General features: G+C 45.2%; 1 protein-coding gene across 2 annotated transcripts; it reads left to right on the forward strand.

Annotated features, from left to right (window-relative positions):
* The first annotated feature begins 503 nt into the window (after positions 1 to 503).
* On the forward strand, positions 504 to 12,930 carry LOC142371660 (zinc finger protein 281-like). 2 transcript variants are annotated; one of them, XM_075454373.1, is made up of 8 exons: positions 504 to 630; positions 2,816 to 3,263; positions 5,915 to 6,016; positions 6,397 to 6,520; positions 8,746 to 8,829; positions 8,955 to 9,073; positions 9,163 to 10,667; positions 11,185 to 12,930. In XM_075454373.1, the coding sequence occupies exons 2-8, from the start codon at positions 2,865 to 2,867 to the stop codon at positions 11,231 to 11,233; spliced, it is 2,382 nt and encodes a 793-aa protein (XP_075310488.1). In that variant the 5' UTR covers positions 504 to 630; positions 2,816 to 2,864; the 3' UTR covers positions 11,234 to 12,930. The 2 variants fall into 2 exon arrangements, with proteins under 2 accessions (XP_075310488.1, XP_075310487.1); XM_075454372.1 differs by having other exon boundaries at positions 9,163 to 12,930.
* Positions 12,931 to 14,302: the final 1,372 nt, after the last annotated feature.

The following is a 14,302-nucleotide window of genomic DNA, read 5'->3' on the forward strand; positions in this document are numbered from 1 at the left end:
TTTTTTTTCCCTTTCAATATAATTAATTCAGAAGTAGTTAATTCACATTTATATAAAAGCAATAATAAACCTTTATTATGTAAAAGAAAACTTGAGAAAACAAGAAAACTGTTGGTGCAACTGACAGTTGGTTTGTGGTTAAAAAAAAGTGTAATCCTGAAAACTGTTGATTGTCTTTTTGTTTTGTGTAACAAAAATACATGATAAAAAATGTATTGAGTAAAATTAAGTTGCTTTATTTTGGGGCTTTGGTAGGGTGGGTAATTTTGGACCCATAGGGGAGTAAACACAATGTTAAGACCGCACAAGGGTTAAGATCAGTTACACACCAAAATAACTATTTTTTTTTATTATTATTAATTCATATCGGGTTTTGAAAGGCCGTTCCAAAAGGGTAAATCTGTATTAAACGCATTAATACTTATTAGAGGATGTTAATCGCGCTATAGGCTGCTCATATGAATCACTCGTCTCTTCTCGGGACGCCTGCGGGACCCAGAATGCTCTGCGCCGAGCCAAGATGGAAGAACCCAGCTGCTGCGGGAGAACAATGTTTTGGCTCTAGATATTAAAACGGACTGCTGAGGGTGAATAACGCGAGCCACCGCAGCGGGTCATGGTCCCGCACCGGTAAGAGAAAGTCGAGTTATTTGGCATGTGGGGCAGAACCGGCGGCCGCCGAGGTTAAACTCTCCGCACGGGACAGACAACAAAGCGCAGCGCACTAACGTTGTGTTACCGCTAGTTAGCCGCTAAGTTAGCCGCTAAGTTAGCCGTCTCGGCTAGTCGGGACGAGCATCATTGTTCGCTGGAGTTGTATGGGCCGTTTGTTGTGGGGTCATGCCTGCCCGTTTGCTCCATCAGTTACACACGGTTAACCGTCCAGGAAACAAAGCTAACAACCTGGAGGAAAAACCCCGTTAAGAACAATCAAAGTTTCTTTCATTTTCGAAATTTTCGAGCTCAAACCGCTTTTCGTCCTTGATATTTGCCCGGCTTGCAGATTTAGTTTGTGTTTGATATCCAGCCCCCCTGAAATCAAAATATTCCAATTCCTCTTGGAAGAAGTAGAAAACTAACCGAGTTCACGCTGTTTTTAAAAAAATAATAATAAAAAAAATCGACTTTTCTGGTGTTGTGTTGGCTGGTTTTCTCGCATTTTGGCGTGCATCGGCGCGGATCCGCTGCTGTTATTGCATGGCCATATTAATTATTGCCTGATCCTGCATCACAAAGAAGAAGGGCCCCGCAAGACTGCTTAGCCAAATGGTTAGCTGGGTTGCTAATTTTTTACAGCCAACAAGCGTGGTAGTTGATGTAAATGCGCGCAGGGCAGAGCACAGCTCGTCTGCTGAGACACGCTAAAGAAAGATGAGCTTGTTGGACTATTTAAAGTAATACTTAATTTTTTTGGATAAAGTAGTTTTGTGGTAGCTGAGCTGCTGCTAACGCTCCATCAGAGCTGAAGGCATTTAGCAGCAGACACACACTCGTGTTGCCAAAGATAATTGTAAAAACTTGTGATTTTATGTCAATTTGATTTAAATCTAATTGGGGAATTGCTGCAAAAACAAAGCTGCAAAGAGATCTCACACTCTTAATTTTCTTTTAGTCTTAAAGATGTATTTGCATACAGTTTTATTCAGATTTTTTTTTAAAAGCCTGTTCTGTTTGTCTTCACTTTAAACCTTTTACCTGTTCACAAACAGCAGAATCTGACATGTTTCCATCATTACGTTGACATAGTTTCCCACATCTTTGTGCATCCTTTTCGTCTGCTTTGATGAGTGGAAAATGAGCAGCTGTTAATCTCCAGGAGCTTAACTTTTACAGTTCAATTTACCACATTTCAAGGAGAATTTACCACATTTCAACACTGCAGCGTCACCAGTTTCAAACCTCAGAGAAAAGGGAGTCAAGGGATTATTTTTTAGGGGGGGTATTTGTTACTTTTGCACCCAAAGTCGTGAAAACGGTAACAAAAGAACATGTTCAGATCCAGCAAAATTAACCGTAAATTATGTAATGTTTACCTTTTTGCAGCCTTAAGACAAAGAATTCTAAGGTTTATTTGTGTTCCAGTGCTCAACACCAATTAAAGGCATTTTCTTCTCAATGTTAGGCTTAAAGATTAGTAAAAAGGCAGTTAAATTGTTGCAGTTATTTCAGTGACGGTTACAATATCGTGTTGGCCGCAGCCGCTTTCCGAATCTTATCAAAACGCAGATAAAACTCAAATCCTTGTTGCTAACATGAACATAACAGTACTAATTCGTAGCTATTACAGCTTAAACACTTGATTTGTTTATGCAGGAGCGACATAAGCACGCAGTCATTCTAATGCAGTCTGTGTGCACTCTCATTGGCAGATAAGCTCATACAAATAGGATGACTGGGTCAGACGGCCCCATCAAAAAGATTAACGCACAACTACAATCCTTGTCTGTTGTGTCTGGAATTGCAGTCATCGTGACCCTTTTGGCCCCAAAACATCGACAACGCACACTGTAATCAACCAGAGGGAGTTTTAACGCTCTGTTTCTCCACCTTGTTTCCACATATTCAAGACTGTAGCCCTTTGTTGACCCACAAACCGTCAGTTTAATCCCACTAAGCGCCTGGTGGTGAGATCAGAGGCCGTGACACTGATTCCTGAAGACCGAGATTAACTGGCTTATATCTATTGTCCGTTGACTATTATGTGTTTGTGTCCCCTCGGATCGATTATGAGTCATAATATTGCTTTAAAATGTGTCGTTCCTAAGCTTTATTACTGTTCTAAACGTGAGCTGCTGCCATTTGTTTCCCCTCACAGGATACCACTGATTTCCACCCCGTAGTTTTCCTGCCCACCAGCGTTCACCATGAGCATCATTCAAGACAAGCTAGGGAACGAATTCCTGCGCTCCAACGGGAGCATGGACTCCAATTTCGGAGCCGGCATGATTATGTTCAGCCACCTCCCTCCGGTGACCAGTTTCACCCGGCTCCACACCGTCATGCACAACCACCCTCCGCAGGAGATGATCCTGAAGAAGGAGCGCGACTCTCCCGACTGCAGCATGGGTGCGCACGGTGGTGGCATGGGATGCGCCGGCGTGGGAGACTACGTTCACGCCATGGGCATCAAGCAGGAGAAGCTGTCGGAGCACGACTATCGCCTGCCGCTCTACCCCGGAGGCCTGGGGAAGAGCACCGAGATGCTGGAGGTGACTGTCAGTAACAACCAGAACCTGCTGATGCATGACGCCAGCATGTCCAACGTAAGTACGGCCGAGGTTCAGAGACGAAATTATGCAATATATTTCAACTATTGTGCAGCAAGACCCAAAATATGTCTGAGGAGCTTTTCTTGGGCCACCTGCATTATTTTAAATAAAACTATTGGCCAGTTTAATTAGTTAATTCTATATTTCAGACTATAAAGCCTCCAGAAATGTTGATAAATGCTCCAAAACATGATATTTAAAAGACATCCCTGAACAACAGTGACTGGATCAATAGTCTATTGTGGAAAACCAGACTTGGGTTGTTTTTTAAACTCCTTTTCTGACAAAGCAAAGAGTCGGAGCCTAACCAGGAACCAGTTCTTTCAGTTTTAACTGCCAAAGCATCGACTCCCAGCCAGGAAACATGTTGTAGGTCCAGAGCAGAGAGCTGCTCACAGGTAAAACCCCACAAGAAAACAATTTAAAAACCGAGCTTCGGCACAGACGCGAAGTCGAAGCAGCAGTGCAGATACACCAGCTCATTTTTGTGTTTTCAACAGCTGCGGTTTATTGATCTCCATCGAAGCGGCGCTCATTAATCCTGTTTGCACCTGCACTTATAAGCAAGCGTTTGGAAACGCTGGGAGCTGCTGAAAAGAGCTTTCACACACACCGACTGCATCAGTGCTGTCTCCCAGTGCTACGATTCTCTGCTCGAGCGCAGAATAGAATTAAGGGTCAATTAAAAGAAGTAGCCACAAAAAACCGAGCTTCTTTGGAGGTTGAACTCTAAACTGGCTCAAAGACCAGCCCAGTTCTGGGTTGAAGTTAGTTGAAAAGGGGAAATGCTCACTAGGTTTAGTTTAGTCTGATTGAAAGTGCCCTGAAAGGAGTTCTTTAAAATGGGACTAAAACGTCCAGATACTGGTGTACATGTTCGATGGGATTCAAACTGTCCGAGGCCGAGGCCCTCTGGGCGGGCTCCACAGTTCGGCCCCGACTGTCAGCCCGGAGCAACCCAAGAAGTTGGTAACGTCAGAGGAAAAAACACTCGGGAGGCCGTGCAGAGTTCTGGGGGAAAAGGGAAATAAAGCACTCAAAATGTCCAGAAGGGTAAAGATGTCCAACTGAAGCCAAATAGTTTTTTTCTCGTCTGTGACGAATAGCTCGACCAGAAGAAGCCGGATAAATGGAAAAATAAAGTGGAAAGCGGCGTTTTGCCACCTAACTCGAAGTTGAGTCGGAAATACTTCAACAGAAGGTCAATAAATCATCCGTCCTGAGTCAGAAGGGCGGTCCGGTTAAATTGTGGCTCACTTTAACTGTGCATGTAAATGCACTGATTAAAGGCCTCCTCATCCTCCTCATCATCTAAGCCTTTTTTATTTCGTGTTTTCAGCTGCTTGTCCCGGCCTCGTGTTCTTTCCTCGGTGCAATTCGACCGCGTTCTTTGGCCCTTTTTGAGCAGATTTGGTGTAACAGCCGCGGTTATTTACTCGCTTTTAATATTGTGATCGGTGCGGGATCAGTTTTAAACGGCGTGCGTTCGGATGGGAGAAAACATTCCCTATTGGAATAATAGCGGCTTGCATTGTCATTTAAAATCCTGAGGGCGAGGAGCCTGATGGCGCCGCACAGAAGCGCGTGTGAAACTCGTTATGGAGATATAAATCTCCCGACGGCTTGAGATGCAAAGTAGTTTCTCTTTTTGGGCGCAGGGGTGATGTCATCCGGCCTCGGCGTGAATGAGAATGTTTTGGCAAGGACACAGCTGTCTTGTTTGAGCTTGCACTTCATTTCAGACGTCTTTTGTGCCCATTCAAACAGAAATATACACATCCACACTCTCCTAACAATAGTAAGTCTTCAGAGGTCACTAAGCCTGAATATTGAACAGATTCAATTATTGTCTTCATTTAAATCCTTTTTTTCCTCCAACTGTCTGATCAAGGATGTTTTTTTTTTAATGTTTCTGTCTTATATTCTTGGCCAGGAGTTCAACTAAAGATGGCCGTGTCTTATTATTTGCTCTGTGTGTTTTTAAAGCAGAACCACGGACCCTTTCTGTATTTCTGCTTTAAACGATTCATCAAAACAGTTGCAGAATCATTTTCTGGTTCTCCACCTATGCAGGAACGATCTTAAGAGGTTTTGAATGCCAGAAATATGCCGATAACCCACCAAAAGTCTTTTTATTTTGGCTGGACTCTGCTGTGTTTTCACTCTAAACATCGGGCTGGTTTTAAGGACAGCAGGTGCGCCCACATTTGTGTTGTCAGTCACCATCTGGCAGTGTGGAGCGGCCTGAAAACCGGAGAGCAGGCAGGACGGGACGCTCAACTGCAAGAAGATGGAGGGACTCGGCAGCCCTTTCTCTTCCTTTTGTGGATTAACACTTGTGTGAATCATTTTGAATGCTTAGCTCAGTTTGTGAGGTGTGTAACTCGTTAACTCTTTGGTTAGTATCATGGCTGCGAGTCCAGAAAAGTCTCTTTAATTCTGCGCGATGTTGCGCCGCCCGCTACGACCACACCCTTCACAACGAGTCTGTGCATGTTGTCCGATGTTGGTTTGCAGGAGCAACAAACATTGGACTTGTTTTCGTGATAGTTTTAGAGCCGGAGACCCTTAATCTCCAGTCGAGTGACTCCCCCGCCATGGCTGGCTCTCACGGCCTTCTCCCTCTCCCTTTGTCATCCTCGCAGCTGCCGAGTCAGTTAGAAAAGGAGGCCGCTGGGAGGAAAGGTCGGAGGTCAAACGGTGATGGACAGGAGGGTAAACCAAGAAGGAAGAGAAGTGAGGCAAAGGTTTGTATTTATCTGTTTCTGTCAGTCCTCTCTGCACTCATTGATGTCAACAGTTACATCTCAAGCTAAAGAAAGTAAGCGTGTTTAATGTGTTCATTAAATCATTTGTAAAGCTGTGTTGGTCCACTAAAGAAACTTACAAATAAAATGGCAGCTGAAGGTCAGGTCACTAATAAAGATTGATCTTTTTTTACAGGTAAATTTGCTTTGTGGCAGCTTTTACTTTGTAAAATAACTCCCAGACTTTGAGTTTGTGCTAAAAGAACCAGGATGCTTCACTTTCTGCTCTTCTGAAATCAGCCTGGGAGCCGTGTGACGTTCATTTGACACAGAACACCGAGCGACTCTGACCTCTCTCCCTCTCCCGTGTTGTTCTGCAGCAATCGATGATGCTTGCAGATGGAGGCAGCCTGTCTCCAGGAACCAAGCCTCACATCTGTGAACACTGCGCCGCCTCCTTCAGAAGCTCCTATCACCTTCGCAGACACGTCCTCATTCACACAGGTATGAAAGGGTGCACCATGTTTCCACTTAGATCAGCAGACTGTGTTGTGAACAGAGGAGCAGAGCATTCTGCGATGGGTATGATCCATCCAGAAGTGAAAACGTATCCCACTCTGTCTGTGACTCCTCTTGTAGAGATTATTTGTCAGAAGTTGCTGCAGCAGGTTGACTCTTTGTGAGCTCAGCTGGTTTGCAGCCAGTCTCCAGGTTGCCCCGCTCTTTAATGCACTGATTAAAAGTAGTGATGCTCCGATCAGCATTTTTTTGGACCGATCACCAAAATCATGATCTGCCCGATTGCCGATCACGGAAGGAATCGGACATTTCCATGCCTTTCATCTAGCAGAGAGTGCACCATTTATAGAAATTAAACCGCCAGAGGTAGCTGGGGACATGTAGAACAAGAATCTGGTGGAGTCGGCAGAACATTTTGATTTGGTTCTAAATGAAGTTTTCAAATCTGACTATGCAGAAATGAGTTTGGTTCTGAATATGCTTCAATAATTTTGTTCTATCATTTTGTTTTAATCATTAAAAAGAATGTAGTAAAAAAACAACCAAGTAATGACAGGTGTATGTATTCCAACAAATGAAAAATCAACTTCGATATAGATTTCTGAGTTTACGGGGTGCACTTCAATGCACCATAAATCCGCTCACAACGACGCGATGTAAACGGCGCAACCGTGCCTCTCCGAAGCGCAGATGGCGTGACCGCAGTACGTTTCACATCTTTCTGACACACTTTGAAGAAATTCCAGACAGGAGAGATCATGTTGTGGAGATGCACTGTAGAGGTTTTGCCTGTTCGGTTCTGTACACACGTCACCTACCACATTAGAAAGTGCTCGCTAGTAATTTACGTCACGTGATCGGTTTTTTGATCGGCATATTTTTCCGATCGCCGATCAGGCTATTTTTGGGCATTATCGTCCGATCGATCAAAGCATCACTAATTAAAAGTGAGTTTGTGCCACGAAACTGACATAAAAACAACCTGGTGTGCCGACCAGCTAATGGCAAGTCGTGCAGCTCTAAAACCCGTCACGAGCTGCACTTTAGCGGAACAGGATGAGAGAGCGTGTCTTTAGGGATCTATACATTCTGTCAAAAGATATATACATGTGAATAAGGAACCTCTGTAGGACTCCTTCTTGTCTGCTGACACAGACGGCAGAAAATCCTCAAGCAGTGATCTTCAGTAGAACGATTCATTCTGCGTGTTGAGTGGCACGAAAACAAATCTGTTTGAGTCTAACCTGCTCAGCCTGCGTCGCACCACGGCTGAAGCTGCTCAACAAGCCTGAACTCCAAACTCCCGTCTTGCCCCGAGAATATTCTGATCCTGGTCCAAGTCTGCAGCTGGAAGAACTCGCTGCTCCGTAGATATCTGACGCTGGCGCTGAACTGAGCGTGCGCACGCTACTCCCCACTTTGTGCCCCGCCGCCGTGGGCTGAGAGGATTATTGCATATTATTAGTTATCGATCAATATGAAAGCGTGTCTAGATGATAATATCTCTCCTGTTTTGTGTGACAGAAGCAGCACCCACTTTCCCATTCAAACAAGGAATTTAACCTTATTTAATGCTGTTAACTGGAGGGACTCCCTTACAAGTCCCAATGCTTTGCTGCTGAATGAGGATCGGTGTGTTTCCAAACGAGATGCAGTTAATTTGTATGGCTGTAATAATGTTGGAGGCTGAAGTGTTCAGAGTAAGCTCACATTAAAGTCTCAACTCAACTTTATTTATAAAGCCCTTTTAAAAAAGCCGTGGCTGAAACAAAGTGCTGTACATGAGTAACAACACGAAATATAAGCCATAAAACATAAGAACAATGTAAAAACAATAATAAACAGAGACTCATGCTGGGTTAAAAGCCAGGGAATAAAAATGGGTTTTAAGACGGGTTTTAAAAATGGGCAGTGAAGGGGCCTGTCTGATGGGAAATGGGAGGTCGTTCCACAGTTTAGGACCGGCGGCGGAAAAGGCTCCGTCTCCTCTGAGCCTCCGTTTGGCCCTCGGTGCCTCCAGGAGCAGCTGATCAGCTGACCTGAGGCACCGGGCAGGAGCATAAGGATGGAGCAGCTCAGAGAGTCGTATTGTAATGTTTTTTTGTTATTCCCGAGCATCATTTGTGGCGATCGTTTCCTTTTCTTTGAGGTGGTAACACCAACACCTTCGCTCTCAGGATGAACGACGGCTCGTGTGGTTTTTATTTCAGGTGAAAGACCGTTTAGATGCAGTCAGTGCAACATGAGCTTCATTCAGAAGTACCTCCTTCAGCGACACGAGAAAATCCACAGTGGTGAGTAATTAGTAAATAAGCCAGTCGTATAACCTCAGGCCCCGGCGCCATCTGTGAGTCATTGTGCGTTTTTACAATGCAGCAGAGAAAGGTTAACCTTGACTCGTGCTGATGTTGTATGACAGGAGAGAAGCCATTCAGCTGTGACCAGTGCAACATGCGATTCATCCAGAAGTATCACATGGAGAGGCACAAGAGGACGCACAGCGGAGAAAAGCCGTACAGATGTGAGACCTGCCAACAGGTTCGTTATCCAGTTAAATCAGTTATTTAAAGGCATCTTTGTGTTGGGAAATGACTAAAAAGGCAACATGTGCTGTTTGTCCTCTTCAGTATTTTTCAAGGACAGATCGACTTCTTAAGCACAAGCGAACCTGTGGGGAAGCCATAAAGAAGGGGCTGGATCCCGGGATGATGGAGCTGGGGTGTGTAGACATGGGACAGGGCAGCTATGGAATCACTCAGGGAAACGCTGGGAGCTCCGGCAGAAGGAGGGCCAGGTCCAAAAATTGCGGCGAGGGAGGGGAGCGTAAGAAGAAAAAGGGAGATGCGGGAGATATGGGCGGAGCTGTGTCCGGGGGCTACAGCCTCCATGAATACTCTGTGGAGAATCAAACCGTGTCTTCCTCTACTGAGCCAGGGCCCAGCATGCAGCAGGGCCAGCACGCCCGAGCTCCCAAGATGGCCTTTAAGAAGGCCAACCGTAAGAACCTGGATAAACTCAGCCAGGGTCAGGCCAAAGCCGGATCACTGGAACAAGCCGGGGTTATGGATGGCCTCGTCCTCATGCAGAGTAACGAGGCTAAAGTGGGATCCACCAGCAGTAACTATGACGACGCCATGCAGTTTCTGAAGAAGAGGCGCTACCTCCAGGCGGCGCACAGCGCGGCCCCCTCCGAGCCCGCGGGGGTCGGAGGAGCCGGCAGTGAGTACGATGTCAGCGTGCATCTGTCCACGCAGCCCTCCGTCATCCAGGGAGGCGTCTCCAGCGAGATGGACAGCGACGCGTCTCTGGGCCTCGACAAGTCGGGGATCCCCGACGAGGTGCTGCAGAGCCTCCTCGACCACTACGTCCAGAAGCCCGACGGCTCGCACCACGACGTTCACTTCGACATCAGCGACCACCATGTGGAGCTGAACCCCGCCTCCGCCGACGGCTCCGACATGGGCCACGGCAACGACAGCCCCAGCCCGTCGGGGGACAAGACCGTGATGATGCACGAGTACTCCCGCTTCCTGCTGCAGGCGCTGGAGCGCACCAGCCACAGTGCCAGCTTCCCCCTGTGCCCCGGGCCGCCTCCCTCAGGACTCTTCACCACCTCCCACCCAGGAAATCCCCTCTTTGCTGACAAGAACATCTACACTACGTCCCCACTGGAGTGCGGGTTTGGCCAGCCGGTGGCCTCGCCTTCGCTGCCCTCCTCTGTGCCAAAGTCTCACTTTGCGATGCTGACGGGCTCCTCGCCGCAGCACGGCTTCCACCTGAGCAGCCTGGAGGCCTCCGCTCACCAGCAGCTTACCCCGTCTCAGGAGCTCACCGAGCAGCTGGAGAAGCAGCACTCCTCCACCCCCCCGTCGTCCTTCCAGATCAGCCCCTCCGACCTGAGCGGCCCGAAGGACCAGCCGCAGGTGAAGAACGGGCCGGCCGCCGTCTTTCCCCTCGTCCCCTCGCAGGATCTGGCCTCCCTGGACTCGTCGAAGCCTTCCTACCAGATAGAAAACTTTGCCCAGGCCTTCGGCACCCAGTTTAAGTCGGACGGCCACGGGTTGTCTTACGGCGCTGACTCCGGCGGGGAGGTGGATCACAGGATACGGACGCCTGTTTCTGAATTCTCAGGGTATAGTAGTTTGTTATCTGATGTCAATGAGCCAGTTAGTACAGGTTCCAAAACACCAACAAGCCAAAGCTACAGATGAGAGCCTGAGAGGGAGTAAACACTCCGTCTTTCTTCTTTTCTTTTTTCTTTTATAATTATTATTATTGTTATTTTTTTTGTTACATCTATATTTTAATTATACTGTTGCTCCGTCTTTGTGCCCACTCCTCTCCTCTGCAATAAGCCTACAAGGCATCCTGCAAATGCAATTTTTCTGTTTATTTTTAAGTTAAATATGTATTTTACACGTTAGTGACATTCGGTCTGGTCATTTATGAGTGAGTGTAGACGAGCGCAGGATACTTTATTTTTTTTTAAATTTTCTCCCAGTGGTCTGAGGTGTTTGATCAATCCAACTTTACACGTGTAAAATAATGTTTGAAAGAAAAGAAAAAAAGAAAGAAAAAAAAAAATCATGATGGCAGGGAATTGCCCACAATTAATATGGCATAAAAGAAAGAAACGTTGTCTGTTACAGGTATTACTCAGGAAAAAGTGGGACAGGAGGAGCTTACAGGGGGCATTGAGCACTCTTTTCAGAAGTGTAAGTTTGCAACTTCAAAGAGGATTTTTATGTTTTCTTACTTGTTGAATGAGTGTGACAGAAAAAAACCGACTGCTTCCAGCTCACTTGAACACTGAAAACACTTTCTACTTGGCTATATAGAGATTATGGTACTTTCATGTCAATGTGAAACTCGTGTTTTCTTCAATAAGGGCCATATATATTAATTTCTATATATATATTTATAAGAATATATATTATGTAAAGTAACAGTTTTAACCATTCTGGGGGTCTGCCAGTTGAAGTTGAGGAACGGAAGGACAGCTGCTTCGGGGGGCTAAATGTGGTCCTCATCGTATTTTGGGACGACAGAAGTGACGTTCGGGGCTTCTCTTCGGCCAACAGGGGGCGCTGTTGGACAGCCGTAGAATGGCCTCCCCCTTCTCTCCTGTTCTCGTCTCTTTCCTCTTATTTATCTAAAAGAGTCCGCTTAGCACTTTGAGCCGCTTTCTTACGTTGTGTAAACTCTCTGTCGGATCAAAGCTGGAGCGTCAGACGGGAACTGACTTTTTTTGAAAGTCGCTGATGGGCCATATGCAGGTGGAGTCTCTGTGGGTGGAGCTGATTGTGGGGTGGGAATGCCTTTGGTTTGGGTAGCATTGGACGAAGGAAGTGGGAGGGTTGATATGTGAAAAGTTTTCTCTTTGTTCTTACTTTTTTTGGGAAGGGTTTAGCGTGGGATTGTGGGTGGGCTTTTTAAGATCCGGTAATATTTAATCGGGAAAATGTAAATGTTATTCAAACCCCTAGTTTTAGTTGCCTTGATAAATGAATTAGCAGCTTTGCTTTCTTATTGACTTTAAGGACAAAATGCATAAATGATCAAACACTTCTGCAGCCATGTGCAGAAACGTGGAGACTGACCAGAAATGTGTGCACATTTAAACCTTTCTGTCCCCTTAGAAACTGGGTGCCTATTCCTCTTAAGAACAGGTGCAAGATATTGTCTAGTTGATGTTAGATTTTCACTCTTGCTGATTTTTGAAATGTCCGTTCTTTGTAAGGACAATTGCGTTGTCTTCCATAGCAACAACTGGCCTTGAGTGCTGGGAATAATATCACTCTGCTGCTCTGACTGAGTCTTTGAACCCTTTTGTGCCCCGATGACCTGTTAAAGCAATCATGAAACATGGCAGAGTGAATGCAGTGCCGTCATATCAAGAATAATGCGTCTCCACGTCGAGGCGTTAAACGATTATTGGCCTCACATATACCTCATATCGCTGTAAACCAGGGACAAAGATGTGAAGGTTTGTATGAAGCTGGAATGCTGTTGTATGTGTTAAGATTTCATGTTTCTGTACGACTACACTTAAACTTTTTGTACATGTCTCATGCCAACCAGTGTTCAGTCTCTTCAGTTCCATCTCTTTCCTCCGCCTCCCTTTTTTTGTCTTATTGCATACATAAAAAAAATGTACAAAACACTACATCTGACCCCTGTACAATTTAGATTTCACCATGTTTTATCCCCTCTCTCCCCTCCCCAAACCCCTTTTCCCTTCTTTTTTTCTTTTAAATCACAGGCAAATTTTTGTAGCTGATGTTGTTAATTACTTTGTGTTCGTTCAACTTCTTGTGACACGGTTCACAGTCTGTCCGGTGAATTGAAAAGTGACTGAATGGGGACAAAACAATAAAAACTGCTGTTACCATGAAGTGTTTTTCCCTTTATTAGTTCATATCAGAGGTGTAGATGAGGCGGCGGGGGGGTGAAACCCGCAGGTTTGAGGTGTTTCCCTGCTTCAGCAGATAAAATGGATCGGTTTCAGGAAACACTACCCAGATCACCTGTTTCGTCCCAGCTCCTTACGCACTTATCCGTTTCCTAAATTGTCTTCCCATTTGTCTCGGTACCTAACTTACCTCACTTACTCTAGCACTAGTTATGCTCTTAGCTGTTTGGTTTTGGAAGGAAATGCACTTATGATTTATTGTGACCTGAAGTTCTTTTGCCTACCGATGTGGAACACACTTATTGTAAGTCGCTTTGGTTAAAAGCGTCTGCAAAATGACCGTAATGTAATGTTCAAAAGATTAAGTTCTGCTAATGCCTTGATCTGAAGCAGGGAAACGTCTAAAACCTGCAGGACAGCGGCCCTCGAGGACCGGATGTGGACATCCCTGCAGCACATAAGAGGCTTCTGGAAGCTTAATGTAGCTGTATTTAGTTCCTCCACTAGATGGCCTCTCAGACTCAATCCCTCTGCATAGTCATGGATCATATATGCTGCAGCATTAATTTAATCTTTCCTTAAGTTTCTGGACTTCCATCCATAAATCTGTTCTAAGCACCTTAAACGCAGTTTAATTATTCGTGCTGTCTTGCTTGATGAACACTAATCTCTGAGATATCTCATGATCCGGCCTTGTTAACTCGGGCCTTCCTGTTCAACCTCAGAGCTTTTAATACGTCGTTTGATGCTTTTTTTTTTCTTACAAAATGTACAGATCAACCTCTGACGCTTCAATCAGAAGAGGAGCAGGCTGGAAAAAAGTTAAACATGGTTGACTACTGTTGCAGAAAATGATGAGTTAATACATGGACACGGACCCATTATAAGTGGAAGTTACAGAAGTCATTGACCGAATCAAAGCTGAGTTTTATGGACTGAATATTCTCTAATATTCAGATTTATACAGCTGACTTGTTGGCAAATGAGGACCAGACGTACACAGCCTACATTTAGTTTTATTGTACCTGCAAAAGCTGCTTTAATGCATCTATGTTGGTGAACAGGTTCAGATATTCCTTCAGCTGAGGAATTCATCGGTTTTCAGTCACGATATGAATCCACGGTCGTTCCAATAGTTAATAGATTAAATGCTAAAAACAAAAAGATGTCACAGTATTAACTGTGTTTGTGGTTAAATCTGATCAACGACATGAGGGAAATAGGGCTGCAACGATTCGTCGATGAAAATCGATAATAGAAATAGTCGACAATGAATTCCATTGTCGACTATTGTCGCCAGACGTGTTTTTCCAACAGAGTTACAATCTCTGCACAATAGCGTCTCTGTCGAGCGG

The sequence above is a fragment of the Odontesthes bonariensis genome, chromosome 21, assembly GCF_027942865.1.
Source record: "Odontesthes bonariensis isolate fOdoBon6 chromosome 21, fOdoBon6.hap1, whole genome shotgun sequence".
NCBI lineage: Eukaryota > Metazoa > Chordata > Actinopteri > Atheriniformes > Atherinopsidae > Odontesthes > Odontesthes bonariensis.

What these genes read in the sequence shown, in the direction of transcription:
- LOC142371660 (XM_075454372.1), top strand. Translation starts at nt 2,865, where the DNA reads ATGAGCATCATTCAAGACAAGCTAGGGAACGAATTCCTGCGCTCCAAC. An exon ending in ATGACGCCAGCATGTCCAAC is followed by an intron (nt 3,264 to 5,914) that starts GTAAGTACGGCC and finishes TCATCCTCGCAG; the next exon opens with CTGCCGAGTCAGTTAGAAAA. An exon ending in GGAAGAGAAGTGAGGCAAAG is followed by an intron (nt 6,017 to 6,396) that starts GTTTGTATTTAT and finishes GTTGTTCTGCAG; the next exon opens with CAATCGATGATGCTTGCAGA.